This window comes from Engraulis encrasicolus, chromosome 7 (assembly GCF_034702125.1).
Source record: "Engraulis encrasicolus isolate BLACKSEA-1 chromosome 7, IST_EnEncr_1.0, whole genome shotgun sequence".
Lineage (NCBI taxonomy): Eukaryota > Metazoa > Chordata > Actinopteri > Clupeiformes > Engraulidae > Engraulis > Engraulis encrasicolus.
Window position 1 is genome coordinate 3882841 of NC_085863.1, and position 16269 is coordinate 3899109.

At 44.6% G+C, this 16269-nt stretch overlaps 1 protein-coding gene across 1 annotated transcript; it reads left to right on the top strand.

The window, feature by feature from the left end:
- Positions 1–3: 3 nt before the first annotated feature.
- Positions 4–1075, top strand: cdc42ep2 (CDC42 effector protein (Rho GTPase binding) 2). The gene has a single exon (XM_063202302.1). It carries the CDS (start codon positions 100–102, stop codon positions 1042–1044), a length of 945 nt encoding a protein of 314 aa, XP_063058372.1. The 5' UTR covers positions 4–99; the 3' UTR covers positions 1045–1075.
- The last annotated feature ends 15194 nt before the right edge of the window (positions 1076–16269 follow it).

A 16269-nucleotide genomic window follows, 5' to 3' on the forward strand; every position in this document is an offset into this window, starting at 1 on the left:
CCTCCACTCTAGTTCTCGAGCGCTGGTCGTGCCCCACGTTCTCGCCCAACCCTGTTCCAAGACTTTGCTCTCTGTTGCCCCGGCGTGAGGGTCGTGGAGATGTCCGCCAACAAGGCGCCCATCTACCTGAAGCGTCGCAGCCGTAAGGGCAAGAAGGAGAAGCTGCGCGACCTGCTCTCCTCTGACATGATCAGCCCTCCGCTCGGCGACTTCCGCCACACCATCCACATCGGCAGCGGCAGCGGCGCCGACGACCTCTTTGGAGACCTCTCCTTCCTGCAGGGCAAGTTCCACCTGTTGCCCGGGCAACAGGGCCGGCAGTACGCCAGCGCGGGCGCGGGCGAGGGCGGCTCCGAGGACTTCCCCTTCCAGTTCAGCCGGACGTCCAGCGTGAGCGTGCCGTCGTCGGAGAGCTCGCCGCTGCTGAAGAACGCCCTGTCGCTGCCCGTCATCGGGACCGTCCAGGCGCTCACCCTGCCCGTCACGGCCCCGCCCCCACAGGCCGCCGCCACCGCCGCTGCTGCTGCCGCCCCCTCGCCCCCGCCCAGCATCGCATCACGCTCCTCCTCCCCCCTCCCCCAGCAGGCCCCGCCNCCCAAACCCCCCCGGCTGCATCTGGAGGACCGGGCCCAGACGTCGTCTCCTCCCCTGATCACAGCACCAATGCCACCAATGCCACCTCCTCCTGCTCCTCCTGCTGCTGCTGTTCCCCACCTCCCCCCGCACCCTCAGCTGGCGTCTCCGGAGCGCACCACCAGCGCCTCCTACTCCTCCCGCTTCAGCCCCTCGCGCTCCAGCGATGACGAGGGTCTCCTCACGGAGGAGGAGGCCAGCGCAGGAGGAGGAGGAGCGCAGGACAAGGAGAAGGAGAAGGAGAGGCCGTACCTGTCGCACGCGGGCTCCATGCTGTCGCTGCACCTGGACCTGGGCCCCTCCATACTGGACGACGTACTGCAGATCATGGACGGGCCTCTCTCCCTCGGGGGAGGGGGGGGCCTCAACGGGGGGTGCATGTCTGGGGGCAGGACGGAGATATACACCTGAACTACATACTGTACATACCGCACTGGCTCCTCCGGACCTTCGATCTTCAGACTAGTAGAAATATTGTTACAGATGTAAATACAACACTAGACAACCATCAGATCAGGGGTGTGTTTCTCAAAAGCGTAGTTGTTTGCCATTTAGCAACTTGGGTAGTTGCCAATGGGAAATTGCATTGCAATTAACAAAGTAGCTAACATAGTTAGCAAATATGGTTTTGAGACATGCACCGCTGAGAGGTATGAAGTAGAAGTAGAATTACTGTTGCGGATGTAAATACAGCACTAGTAGTATGATAGTACAAAGATGTGGTCGTGATCTCATAGTACTGGTGTTGTAATTACATCTGTAACAGTACTTCAACTACTTCTGTTTTATACAGCTTTGCTTCAGACAGTAAAAAGTAAAAACCCTGCCAGTCACCACAACCTTGACCCAACCAGCTCAGAATCAGCAGATCATAAAGATAAAGAGACATTATGAGGAGAGGTATATCTGACACTTGGTGTGTAAAGTCACCTCTGTTGGAAGGATAACCTCGGATGGCAGGGTTTTTATTTTCAAAAGATCACATCAACATAAACCCCCATCACATTACCCCACTAACTAACTCTCCCTCCACTACGTAACTCTGTTGCAGCCTTGGCAGGCCCCCTTTAATACTCTTAAACTCCCATGAGACACTGCTGTGCAGTACTCCTCTCCTCCACCCCAGAGATATTCTATAGAGATATGCCAACATAATAGGTTTCTATGGGCACCTAACGTGACCAGGTTCCGGTCTGCCTAAAGGGGCGTGTCATAATGCTTCTACAATGAATAGAACAGTCCTTAGATCTGCCTAGGTCTGCCTAAGGGGGGCCATAATAGAACCAGGAAACAATGGACCAATGGAACCTCTCTCTCTCTACTCTCTCTGTCCACCCTGTTACAGCAGTACTCCTCTCCACCCTGTTACTATACGAGTCCATTGCTCCCCTATTCTGGCCTGCTGAAACACTTGGACTGGCGCTTGGAGTGCATCCCAATATGTGACCTTGCCTCCTCCACTTGTGCTTGTCTCCTCGTCCCGCCTCCTAGCCCCTCCTCCGTGGAGAAAACGATAAAGTTTCCCAGCTGTCAGCCTTGCCACAACAACTTTTGAGGGACTGTTTTCCAGTCACCATCCCAATTGCAAATGAGAAAAAGACTTTACAATTGAGCTTTTGCAAGATATTGAAATATAATGCTGTTGTCAGTGATGTCATCATGACGAGAAGCAAGTGGAGGAGGCAAGGTCGCATATTAAAACGCACTCTTGGACTGTGTTTGTGCAGCCTCAGGGGAGCTGAGACCGAGAAAAAAATGAAATGACGCAAGAAGAAACCGCTCTGCCATCTGCTGGTTGTGCTGTTTCAGACTGATTTGTATCTCTCCTTTCTTTTCTTTCCCTTTCTTTTCCTTTCTTTATCTGTTTTTGAAAAATGGAACTCAATTACATGCTGTGACATGTTGAAGGAGAACTCCAGACCATTTCGACACACAGTTGTCTTGCGCACTTTCCCCTTGACTTGTTCTAGTGCTGTGTTGTAAGATGTTTGCTGTTATTGCATAACCTTTGGAATGACATTTGGAGTATGTTAAGAGGACTTTTCAAACACTACAGCATGTAAATAAACAACCCCCTCCCCCATGAGCTGGCCAGGATCTTGGAAAGGGCTGAACAAAATGATGATAAGTCAAGTCAAGGGTAGAGTACAGAAAGGGACTGCATGCTGAAATTGGCCAGAATTCTCCTTTAAAGGGGTATGCCACTATTTTGGGGCTTAATACAGTTAAAATCGTTGGCCAGGGTTTATAAAAGGTGGTAAAGTGTCATGCTACATGCTACACGGATCCATTGACTTTCACTAGCTTAGCGACATGCTCCCTCTTTTAACTTGTCTCAAAGCAAGACAACGCTTAACATGAAAAATAAGACACTTTACCACCTTTATAAACCCCAGCCAAAGATTTTAACTGTATTAAGCCCCAAAATAGTGGCATACCCCTTTAAGAGAATATAGTTTAAAGTATGGTATTGTAAAATAGCTGTGCTTCAACGGTCTTCATGCTTCCCAATTGTCTTGCGTTTCTTCTTTCATGAACAAAGAGCTGCTGGTCAGATTGGTTAAAACGTATTCCTTAGTGTTTCAAATGATGAGCCGTTTATTTGTAGTGAAGTTTTTGGGGAACGCTTCCTGTCCCGTAGTCATGACGACATGTAGTCCTCGACCTTGGCCTGGATTTTCTCTGTGCTAAAATCTTTTTTTTCCCCCTCTTTTTTCTTTTTTCTTTTTTTTTCTAAGAAAGAATGCACAGAGGGAACAGTTGACCTTTTCCAGAGGAGTAGTGACTTTCTCCTCATTCTTGCAAACTGAGCCAGCGTAGCGTAGCGTATCTGTGGACCCCCTCCCCCCCTCCCTCCCTCCCTTTCTCTCCCTCTCTAGTGCCGTACTGCAGTGAGCTTTCTTTCTTTATTTGTTTACTATCTCGAAGCATTTTATCACGCCTGAAAATACATATTTAACTTCTGCTGAGTGAGTGAACGTTTTTGATTGTCAGTCTGATTTTTTTCTTTGTGACGCTTGACATTTGGGTTGAGGAGGACAAACGGAGGAAGATCGCTCCAAGGGGTAGCCTGATATTGTGAAGCTTCTGTGGGTTGGAAGCAGTAGTCGTGTCGCTGTCTCTTCTTCTCTCTCTCTCCCTCTCTCTCTCTCTCTCTCTCTCTCTCTCTCTCTCTCTGTTTGTTGTTTGAGGTGTAAGAGTATGAAGGGAGGATTTTCTTGTTGGCCAGCCATCTGCATCCACCTCTGCTGGGATCTCATCTCCTGCAGTAATGCGTGGAAGACATACGTACACACTGCGATGCACACGACTAAACCATAACATTACACTACATTACACACTGCGATACACACGACTAAACCATAACATTACACTACATTACATTACACTACACTTAGCTGACGCTTTTTTATCCAAAGCGACTTAGTTATTTTACAGGGTATTGGTTATACAGTCGCTGGACTAATGTGGGGTTAGGTGCCTTGATCAAGGGCACTGCAGCCATGGATAGAGGTGTAGGAAGATAGAGGTATGAGTGGGATTTGAACCTGCAACCCTCTGATCTTAAGACCACCTCCCTAACCATGACTGCCCCATGGACAAGGACACAAGTCACATAAAACATGAACTGCATGATGAGGTGCATTATGTGTTTATAGTACATCACATTTCATGATGTTACAGAGTTGCGGTTGCAATGGTTGGTCAACAAGAGCGTTGATCCATATCCAGGTTTTCAGTTCAATAGCTTTGAGGTTGTTGTACTTCGCCTTATTTCATTGGAGTTCAATTTGCTGTTTTATTTTTCAGAAGATGGGACTTGTGGAATGTTGTGTGTAGACCAAGACCAGATGATTATTATTTTTTTCTTCAAAACTTACATTGTTACTTTGCACTTCAGTTTTTGTAATATAAACATGGAATGTACAGTGCAAATGCTTGACACTATATGGGAGATGACACTGTAAGCTAAATGAACAGAAGCGTTCATCGTTATCTCAAAGCACACAAGCCTTCCATTTACGCAGGACCAATTATGATACTTCAGAGAAGTTATTCATCAAATCCACCTCATCTGTTAATCACTAGCAAAAAAAAAGAATAAATTCACACAAATATAGACAAAAAATGTACTCTGAAAGATGTGACCAGCTGTAATGCACTCCAAGCCCGCTATGTACTGTATATGTTACACCACTAACATAACCTATACACTATACATATTAGCTTTTATGAAAACAAACGCAATAATCATGTGTAATATATTATATTGAACAATTTCCACACTCAGTGTGCTTTGACATAACTGTTAGTCACGTGAATCACGTGCCGTTACAACCGACAGCGTGCTGTTTTGAGACTCTTCAGGAGTAGCCAGATAAGCTGTGTACATGTGCTACGTATATAAATAGTTACTTGTTGGGATAAAGTTGGAACAAGTTTGCATTTCAACTCAACATCCTGAGAGCAGCGTGATTAGATATCCCACATGAGAACGCTCAGGAACTGCACTGCATTACATCATCCCTCTCTCTCTCTCTCTCTCTCTCTCTCTCTCTCTCTCTCTCTCTCTCTCTCTTGCCCTCTTGCTATATCTCTCTCTCTCTCTCTCTCTCTCTCTCTCTCTCTCACTCTCTCTCTTTCTCTCTCTCTTGCCCTCTGGCTCTCTCTCTCTCTCTCTCTCTCTCTCTCTCTCTCTCTCTCTCTCTCTCTCTCTCTCTCTCTCTCTCTCTCTCTCTCTCTCTCTCCCCCCTTTGTCAGAGTGCACTATGCACATGTGTGTGTGACTGACTTGTTACATAAGCTGTGTGCTGCTGGCAGAGGTTTCACTCCTGGCCCTCTACACACAAACACACGCACACGCACGCATGCACACACACACACACACACACACACACACACACACACACACACACACACACACACACACACACACACACACACACACACACACACACACACACACACACACCTCCACACATCCCAGACCAGAGTTTTACTCCAGGGGGAACGAACTCACACTAGCTTCAGATCCCTCCCATTGACCCTCCTGTGCTGCGGGGGTTATGTTACATTCATTCTCTGGCATTGTCATGGCAACAACACTATATCTCTCTGTCAGCTCTGTCTGTTAAAACACCAAATGCCCCAAACGCCATGAAGTTTAAGATCGGACATTAAAAACCTTTACAGAGAGACATATATCAACTCTGTTTGAATGGCAAACGTGTCTCAGATTCTACTGGAAGACTGTAACCAACACTTTGAGTTTTGTTTTTTTGCACTACCAAAATCTGGGCAATGGAACTTTTTTTGGGGTCTCAAAGCTGCATGTTACACGCTAATAAGCATGGTGAGGGCTACCCACAGGTGAAATGACATCTTTAAGTGGGTGTGTTTTTTTTCTGGATATTATCGAGATCATAACCTTGCTGCTGCTACGACACCTATAATGATCACCTAAGCCTATTGTGATTGGTGGCGATCATTTGTGGGCGTGGCTTAGAGGTGAGAATGTCTTGACTCTGGCTTACATGGTTCTACTGTAAATAATAAATGTTCTTTTGTGTGTAGTAATGTGGTGTGTGTTTCCATTTCTGTTTCTCTTCACGTTGAGCCCATGATAACGCCTGAAGATTCTCTCCAGCTTTCATGAAAACGCTCAGTGATTTAAACTGAGAGCACGGTGACATAAACATGGATTTACACTGGATAAGATTGCAATTTTTGATGGCAAATGATGGCATTTTCCTACTCTAAATTGTGAATTGATTTTGTATTTGTATTTTAACAGTTAGGTACCGTAGATCTGCCCTGTAACATCATCACACAAAAGAGAAATGTGAAAGTTTGAAGAAAATATGAAGAAAATATTTTGCAAATATTTTGTCCTGCTTCTTTAGATGGGAAACAACAACCCTTCCATCAGATATATATATATAAATAGAATGGCATATAACGTTCGTATGCCAGATTTGTTCGGATTAGATTACAGGAGAAGCAAACAATTTTAGATAACTTTGAAACAGTTGACATGTTAAGACACAGCGTTATGGTTGCTGTTCCCAGAATAAAGGAAGAAAGGAGTCGCACACTGAATGCAAAATCAAAAGCTGTATTAAACAAAGCCGAATAAGGTAAATAAAACCGACTGACAGGGGACAAACGTTTCAGGTCTAGCCCATCATCCCCATGTTCCCAGTTACTGATGATGGGCTAGACCTGAAATGTTTGTCCCCTGTCAGTCGGGGCTTTGTTTAATACGGTTTTTGATTCTGCATTCAGCTCCAGTGTGCGACTCCTTTCTTCCTTTTCATTATGCTGCTCTTGGAATTACGCACCGAGCGATATGCTTAGGATAAGACATTGGCGCGGACGCCACCCCACCATTACTGTTACCAGAATAGCAATGACCAAGTAGTGCATTAAAGGCCCTGTGTTATGTCATAGTATTGTAGTACTATGGTACTTTTCAATGACTATTACAGCATTCCACTGGTGGTACTGGGTGCATTCATTCATCTAAGAACATTTTCACCAAATTTTAAAATGCACATGTAATTTGGTCATTTTTCAATTTCTCATTGTATAAGTGGTGATGGATGGAGATGAACATGGACATGGGTGTTGACCAGTGCAGTGTTCTTAAAGGGACACTGTGCAGGAAAAAGTCAAAAAGGTACTGCAACTATGCTGCTCATTAAAACTGGGCTGCCTATTGCCAAATTTGATCTTTACATGGAAGTTTACTAGGTAATAAAAACATATTTTCTAGTATGGCCCAAGTACAGTAATTTTTGCAGCTAAAAATGGCTATTTCTGGAAATTTAAAATGGTGGACCATGGAGAAGATCCCCCTTTTCATGTATGAAAAGTGCAGTCATAATGAATACTTAGAATTTGATGGTGGTGGTAAGTATTCATGAAAAAGGTAACATTAGTGAATGGGTAGCATGAATTCTGGAAACAAACAACTAAAAATCTCACACAGTGTACCTTTAACACAACACTCTCCTCAGACATGACGTGGAAACGGTTAATCCTGAGAAAATCTGTTCTTAGCATGTCTGTGAAGATTCTACTACTTCCAGGTCATGTCATCCAGCGTTAAGCCGTGAGCAACTGGGATTAACAGTGACATTTCAGTGGCACTCTAAAAAAAGTAGTAGGAAATGGATCACATTTCTTATTTCTTGTTGTTTTCTTTTTATTTTAACATTGCAGGGACTGACATGACAGACGTTTCGGCTGCACAGAGCCTTCTTCAGTGTCACTCTAAAAAAAAAAAAAAAACAAGGCCCGTAAAACCACTGAAATTTAATTACAATGATTTATACGGTGATGAATTCTTTGTCTGTAGGATGAGTAGGCCGGAGGGGAGCATCACTGGAAGTTACTCCTAACTACTGACTGTGAGGCAATATATTCTCCCTGCTATGGTTCATCTCTGCTGTCACTGTGTGTGTGTGTGTGTGTGTGTGTGTGTGTGTGTGTGTGTACGTGTGTGAGAGAGTGAGACACGTGCCGGTGTATATGACCATGTGCAGTGCGTGTTTGTATTTCTTCCCATTTCACACAGGGCTGCGATTGCGTCCTCTCCTCTCCTCTCCTCTCCTCTCCTCTCCTCTCCTCTCCTCTCCTCCTCTCCTCTCCTCTCCTCTCCTCTCCTCTCCTCTCCTGCCCTCACCTCTCCTCTTTTCTCCTCTACCCTCCTCCCCTCCTCTCCTCTCCTCTCCTCTCCTCTCCTCTCCTCTCCTCTCCTCTCCTCTCCTCTCCTCTCCTCCTCTTCTCTGCTGAATAGCCCTGGGAACCACTCCAAGAGCCTTTATTAACACGGGGGCCACAGGCATACCCACCCTGTGACCCTGCCAACCCCCACCCACCCCGCCATCCCCCTGCTCCATGGGAATGCTGGTGGGAGGGGAGGGGAGGGTGGGGTGTTGGAGGAAACCAAAGTAGAACAAGGACAGAGATCTCTTTCAAAAGTGTGCGTGCACGTCATCTCTCCAAAATTGTGCCCATTCCTCTATCTGTCATCTGACTGCCGTCCTTGTTGCCATGGCCGTAACTACCATTGAGGACACAGAGGTCATGTCCTCTGTATTTTTATTCAGTAATGTGAAATGTATCCATGATTTGATATATGATCAACAATGATAAATTCAGTCTGAATACGCCACCCCATTTATCCTCTAGGCAGTGATTAATGAAAGCAAACATAACAGTTTGACTGAAGTGTTTGAAGCATTCTAAATGTACAGTATGCAGTACAGCACACAGTATTTGACCTCTGTATTTGAAAATGTCTGGTTACGGCCCTGCTTGTTGCCTACTTGGGTAAAGTGTGTTTGGAACATTCATTTAACCCTTTTAAACATGACAGCGTTATAAATGTGCTGTTACCAGAGTGGCAATGACCGAGTCCCAGTGCATTACTTAGGTGCTGTTTCCACGTAGCAGGATATTTTTTTAGCAGGGTATTTTTTTCTGTGTAAACGCAACATGTGGATAAAAATAAATCCCCCATTGTAGCAAATGCGTTTCAGCCCCCTAAACAGGATATTTTTTTCTCCTGCTTTTTATACCTGAATTTTAAATATCTGTTAAGTGGAAACCGAAGGACGCAACCAATGCAAAACCAATGCAACCAGGAGAAAAAAATATCCACATATAAAAATATCCAGCTACCTGGAAACAGCACCTAAAGGTCCTGTGTTATGTCCTAGTAGAGTAGCTCTAATTATCCTTTCAATGGCTATTACAGCGTGCCACTGGTGACACAGTGTGCAGCATGGGGCTCCCAGGCCCTACCGTGGCTGATGGTAGGGCACACGTTTACCACTTGGCCGGCCCGGGTTCGATTCCCAGTCCGGGTCCTTCGCCGGTCCCTCCCCGTCTCTCTCTCCCAGCTCACTTCCTGTCTCTCCTTTGCTATCCTGTCTCCCTTAAACCAATGGAGGCTGAAAAGCCCCCCAAAAAATGCTTAAAAAAAAAGAATGGGGCTCCCATTCAACAAACGTGGATTATTGTATCTGGCAAAGAAAGTAGGCCTAATGGACGGCCCTGCCGTGGCCAACCGATAGGGCACTCACCTGCCATGCGGCTGAGCCCGGTTTGATTGATTCCCAGGTCCTTTGCTGACCCTTCCCCCTTCTCTCTCCCAATTCGCTTCCTGACCACCTCTCACACTGTCCTATCAAATAAAGTTGAAAAAGAAAGAAAGAAAAAAGTAGGCCTAATGGAACATGAAGACGTGTCAAAGTTGATTTGGCAACAAATGTTATTTTTCAGATAACATGTTTGTATTTAAACTGACTTAATCCAAGTCAGACACAAGGACTGAGGATGGAAAGGACACAAGCTTGGAGAAATGTCCACAATATGGTCTCCACTTCTCCTTTGGGTTCAGGTGCTGGACATCAGGAACTCTGTGTTATGAGTTGGAGGCTGCACTTAAAAAGTAACATTTCAGATGAACGGATTCTTCTAATCTCTGAAGATGAGGTAAAAGCATGACTCATACTGGTTATGCAACAACAGAGAAACTTGCCATGCAGAAAATCTTTTTTTTTTCTTTTTTCTTGGAAAGTTATTCTGAGTTGTTCCTATTATTTTAGAACGTTCAGGTCTAGCAGGAGCTGTTCACCCCCATCCAAAACTGAATCATTTCTTAATCCCCTTTTATGACTACTTCTCTGTTTTCTTTTTGAGCATCAGTGAACTGGTCTGAAAACATCACTAACAGGATTCATCCGGGGGCTGGACTTGCCATCTGGCATAGTTGGCATTTCCTGGCGGGCCCTGCACCCTTGTGGGCCCCCATTTTCAGAAATGTAATTACATTTTTTTAAAAAACATATCTGAAAATAGGGGCTCACGAGGGTGCAGGGCCCATTGGTGAGTCAGTTCTAATTATGAGGGGCCCCTTTAAAACAGAAGTGCCCGGGCCCTATTTCTCCCCCATGAGGGGCCCCTTTAAAACAGACGTGCCCGGGCCCTATTTCTCCCCCATGAGGGGCCTCTTTAAAACAGAAGTGCCCGGGCCCTATTTCTCCCCCAGATCAGCCCTGCGATTCACTCACTCCAATCATGGGCAGTGTTGCCAGATGTGTCTGACCAAATCCCGCAAAAAAAGGTTCTCAAAAAACGCCAAAATGCACTAAATTCCGCCCAAATTCAACAAATTAAATTGACTTCTTTGGGCCCAAAATGGCTGAACAAAAAAATGCCAAATGGCCAATTTTTCCCGTTTTTACCCGCAGACGCTTGTCAAAAGTAGCCCAATTGGGCGGGCACCCGCCCAATCTGGCAACACTGATGATGGGCCTGGAGGCCTTCAGACAGGGGGAGTGGCCTTCAGACAGGGGGAGTGGTTCATTACGTAATCTTGATAGAAAACAGATCAGGGCCCATCTGAAACCCTGCCCAGCCAGCCGCAAGCCTGTTTCATCTTCCTGCACTCATCCTCAGATAAACAACTTGTGAGTTTGGGTTTTTTGAACTACACTTTAAATCGCTGCAGCCAGTTGAACATAGGCAAGTCAGTTATCCAGCTGCCGTAAGTTTGTAAGTTACCTCAACTTGAGAAAGCCTCAAGTTGAATTAAGTCTCGAGTTGAGTTAACTAACAAACATAAGTGTAACATGGCCAAGTTACAAGACTAGAAATTGAAGGTGCAACGACTACGCCATCCTGGGAAGTTATTTTGCTAGCTTAACACCCAGGAAAATTACCATAACTAAAACCAGGCAACACAGGTTCCAATAGACATGAGGAAGACATGAATTCCAGACACCATGGCAGTTTTATTAAACATAGGCCTAAGAAACAGAACAATGGTTCAAGATATGTATTCTTTTGTTGGTTTTTCTTAAAATGCAGGCAGGGTGTACATTGGCTCGGTCAGGACTGAGTTAAGGAGGCATACTAACAAAGAGTGCAAAATACACACAGCAATCAATGACTGAAAGTGTCCACAGCAAACCCTTTGAATTTCACAGCAAAAATGTGCAGTTGCACCACACTAATAGTGACTAGCCATCCTTTTACATTTGGTCCATTGTCCTGCCACACAAAGCCCACAGACCACTTGAATTTAGTTAAAATAAAATACAAGCTAACTTAAACTACAAGACAAGACAGAAACAAAAAAAAGGAAACAAAACAGTAAGACAAGACAGCAGCACAACCTACTCCAATGGTAGCACTGATGGAAAGGCCATGCTACCTGCAACACAAAAAGCTCACACATTATGTCCACAGACAAGCTTAGCATATGGCTGCATTCCCTTAGGAACATCTACATGTCTACACAGATGGATATTAAAGCCACATTTAACATGTGGATTGGATAAAGTTGGGATGACATACCTGAAGGTACGGCCATGGCTACGTCAAGGCCAAAGCTTAGCCTGTGGCACAGACATGTGTGGCTACAAATAAAAGCACAACATCAATACACAAAACACACATCAGAACACAAAAATTAACAAATGAACATATTAAGACAAAACGAAACCTACCCAAAGTGGCCTCACAGGCGTGTGCCCAACCTACAAGCACACCAGCAGCAAGACTATGCTGTCAGGCAAGGGGATTTTTAAAAGCTGCCACCAAAGGCCAAATTGGTTAATTGCACAAACTGCTCCGCCCACCTTGTTAGGAGAGTCAGCTGAGAGTAGCACAGCAAAATACAGCTGGCAGAGATTGTCTACTGCTACATTAAGGCAGCAGGGCAACTTACTTTTTTTAAGGAAGAAAATTCCACACTCACAAACTGCATCTCATTATTTATTTATATTGGATTTTTCTTCCTAAAGTTGATACATTTTATCGTGCACCCAAAGACTTTCGGTTTTTTTCCAAGAAGTTGAGCGCGTCCTTTGCCATAACTTACTTTTTTTAACGTTTAACTGGCTTGCGATGTTTTACAGTGTACTTCTAAAGAGAATGTTTACATCAGCTGCATGTTGGCTGCCATGGGGACTACATGGCACAAAGCTGTTTACATTGATGCCAACGGAGGAAAGTTTGTAAAATTGAAAGAAAAATGTCTGCACACTTAAATCCTCTTTGTGTTCGTTTAATGATAGGCCAAGCTTTCGGTCTACTGACCTTCCTCAGCTTGGCCTATCATTTAAAAGAACACAAAAGGGATTTAAGTGTGCAGACATTTTTCTTTCAATTTTACACTGTTTTTGTTTATGTTTGGCACCTTTTAATCGAGAGTGCGGTGGGATCCGGTTAAACACAATGGAGCAAAGTTTCACATGTACGGTGAACTGTGAATAATGATTGGTCATTTAGTCATCAGACTGTGTGTTTGTGTGTGTGTGTGTGTGCGTGTGCGTGTGTGTGTGTACGTGCGTGTGTGTGTGTGTGCGTGTGTGTGTGTGTGTGTGTGTGTGTGTGTGTGTGTGTGTGTGTGTGTGTGTGTGTGTGTGTGTGTGTGTGAGAGAGAGAGGGGGGGGGGGGGCAGAACGTCCTGGGAAAAGAAGTGAAACAGGAAGAGAGGGGCTCTTCTCTTCTCTTCTGCATTGAGCAGGGTGTTTAGTATGGCGGGAGCATTCAGAACCTGCCAGGCATCTTGGAGCAGGGGGAGGGAAAGAGGACAAAGGCGCCGAGCCAAATAAAGAGTAGGCCTATTATCCAAGAGACTCAGTGTTGCTTGATTGTATTTTTGTGATTCTGATTCTGTTTCTGCTCATGACAGATTTAGTGAGACAGTAATTACACTGCACAGTAAATTCTGCAGTGCTCATTTAACACTTAGAGGGTTGATGTGACATCATTTAGACTCAAATGAACTCAATAAGTGTTGAATTAACACCACAACATTTACTGTGTGGTTTTAGCAGGGTTATAACAGGTTAATTTGGGCACGGGCATTGGAAATTAGCTTTTGGCTATAAATGCTATGATGCTTGCTGGTTGGTTGTTATGCAACCTACATGTTATGTATCTGTCCCTATCAAATAAACTAAACTAATCTTTTAATCACATTTCATTACAATTGGCAGGTCAATTTTGTATAAAGCGACTTACAACTAGAGGATAAAATCATAGCATGCAACACTTGCAGATACAAAGTGCAAAGGAAATAAACAGAGTAGGATTCGTTTTTTTAAATACATATGCACAAGGTAAAGAAGAGTAGACACATACACACACGGCCACATGATATCCAACATAGAACATGCCTTAGAGTCTGGGCCATCTTAAAACGGATGAAATGTTGAGATCTCCCAAATAAAACAGTAGGCCCAAGGGGGACATTGTCAGTTTTCTTATGATTTAATGAGTGTGGTCTTTTGCTTTTAACCTCCCTTTCTGAATATGTACAACTTCCTAGTGTTGAAGTATTGTGGATACATTACGATGGAGCTTTCAGAGACTAAAACTATTATATATATTGCCGCCTTGCCCTCAAGTATTTATTCCAAAGGGGAGTCGCGACTTTAGGTTTGTAGCCGGGAGGGTGCGTAGATTCCACACAGTAGCCTAATCCAATGAAGCAGCAAGGAGGAACTCACACACCACTGATGCTGAAGCATGCCCTCAAGACAAGACAGCAATGTAAACATGACATCATTTGTACACTATATCACTATAGAATACATGAAGGCTCCCGCTTCATTTGTTCTGCATATGATATCGTAAGGGTTGGAGCAGGGCGTCACCCAACAGTTTTTCTCTTCCTTTTCAAGGGTGCTGACCAAAATATTGTAAGACTGAAAAATGAAAAAGAAACCTATGCATGGTGCGACCTTTTTTCATTTTTCATTTCTGTAGGCCTATATGATATACAATTGTCGGGGTAATATCTTTGCCCTATGGCTTAACAGTAGGCTAGTACACTCGTCTACTGCACGGCTGACTCTGGTTCGATTCCGGCCTGGATCCTTTGCTGACCCTTCCCCGCCCCTCTCTCCCAAACGATTCCTGACTCTCTCTCAAACTGTCCTATCACTAATAAAGTCGAATTGTAATGTAATACACTCGGACTACAGCATAACATTCTGCATTCTTTATTTAAAGCAGCCTACAACAAGACTGTGTGGTAGGCCTACAGTAGGGTGACCAGACGTCCCGGTTTGACCGGGACAGTCCTGGTTTGGAGTTGTGTGTCCTAGGTCCCGAGGAAACCCTCTCGGGACACAAATATGTCCCGGTTTTGGCCACCCACTACACTGCGCCATGTCTATCAGGGTAAATATATGGAAAAGAGTACATGTTTACCTGCCACAATTAATGGTAGCCAGTGCTTGTATAGAAAGTCTGAAGGAGTCAGGTGCGATTTGTCATTCCTCCCTCTAAAATTGGTTAGAATGCAGGAAATGGCATCTAAAAAAATACATTTTTTCCTGGGGGAGGACCCCCAGACCCGCCCGCCAAATATTGTCCTTCAGTCACGCACGAAGTGTCCCAGTTTCAGACTACAAAAATCTGGTCACCCTAGGTCTATGAGTAAAACACAATAGTGAGTGAGTGAGTGAGTGAGTAAGGGTGCTTTACATCCTTAGTAAACAGGAAAGTGTGTGTCCTCTGCCTCAGTAGTGGCAGTGCAGGATGTGAGTCAGTGGCAGCGGAGGTCGTGTAGTGGGGCCTCCCTTCTAGAGGTGTGTCGTTCATGAACAAGCCGGTTCTTTTGAACGGCTCCCTGAAGTGAACGATGGGAACCGGGTCACAGCTGGGGGAGCCACTCGACTGTTATTTCGTTCATTTCATTCATTTTAAGCACGTGACCTCGACCAGAGTAATCCAATTTGGGGAAAAAACACAATTGTTGGCCTTAAAGAGTGGCAAAAACGGTCTTTAGAAGCAGGAGAATAATCAGTTGTTGTTTGAACAAAATCACCTTGAGGTGGAGTCAAAATATTACACTCTAAACACTGAATAAATAATTAAAAAAGAGCCAAAAGAGACAGTTTTTTGAACGACTCTTTGAAATGAACGAGCCACTATGACCCGGATCCCTCAAAGACCCATACATCCCATCTCTACAGTGCAGGATGTGAGTCAGTGGCAGCGGAGGTCGTGTAGTGGGGCCTCCCTTCCCTTCCCTTCGCTGACTAATTCATCATCAAGAAGATGTGAATCAGACATCACTGACATCACCAAGACAAGACCAGCAGAGCCTCCTTGTGGCCACACGGTGACATGACACCATCAAGTGAAAAAGTGTTATTTTTGACCTCTGAGTTGCATCATGCAGCTACTATGTAGACTAATTTAGTCATAAAATGAGCGAATGAGTGAATATAAGGTTGCATTGCACTGTGAACCCTATTTTTTGCATCATATAATCATCAACCATTTTCCATATAAGCCTATCAACTGATACCTAAACACTTTTAGTTTGGTCAAGTGTTGGTACTTGTAAAATGATTAAATTACTATTAAGATTATCTGTTTAGCTCATACTCCACCACCAAGAGTAGCCCACACTAGTTCTATACATTTTATAGCAGGGGTGTCAAACTCATTTTGGTCCGGGGGCCACATACAACCCATGTGGACCTCAAGCGGGCCGCATTAGTAACATCATCGCAAAAAACAAACGTAAAGCAGACGATTAGTGTTCAGTACTATCTTGTTTTAAATGTGTTGATTATGTAGAAAGCAATGCAATACTGA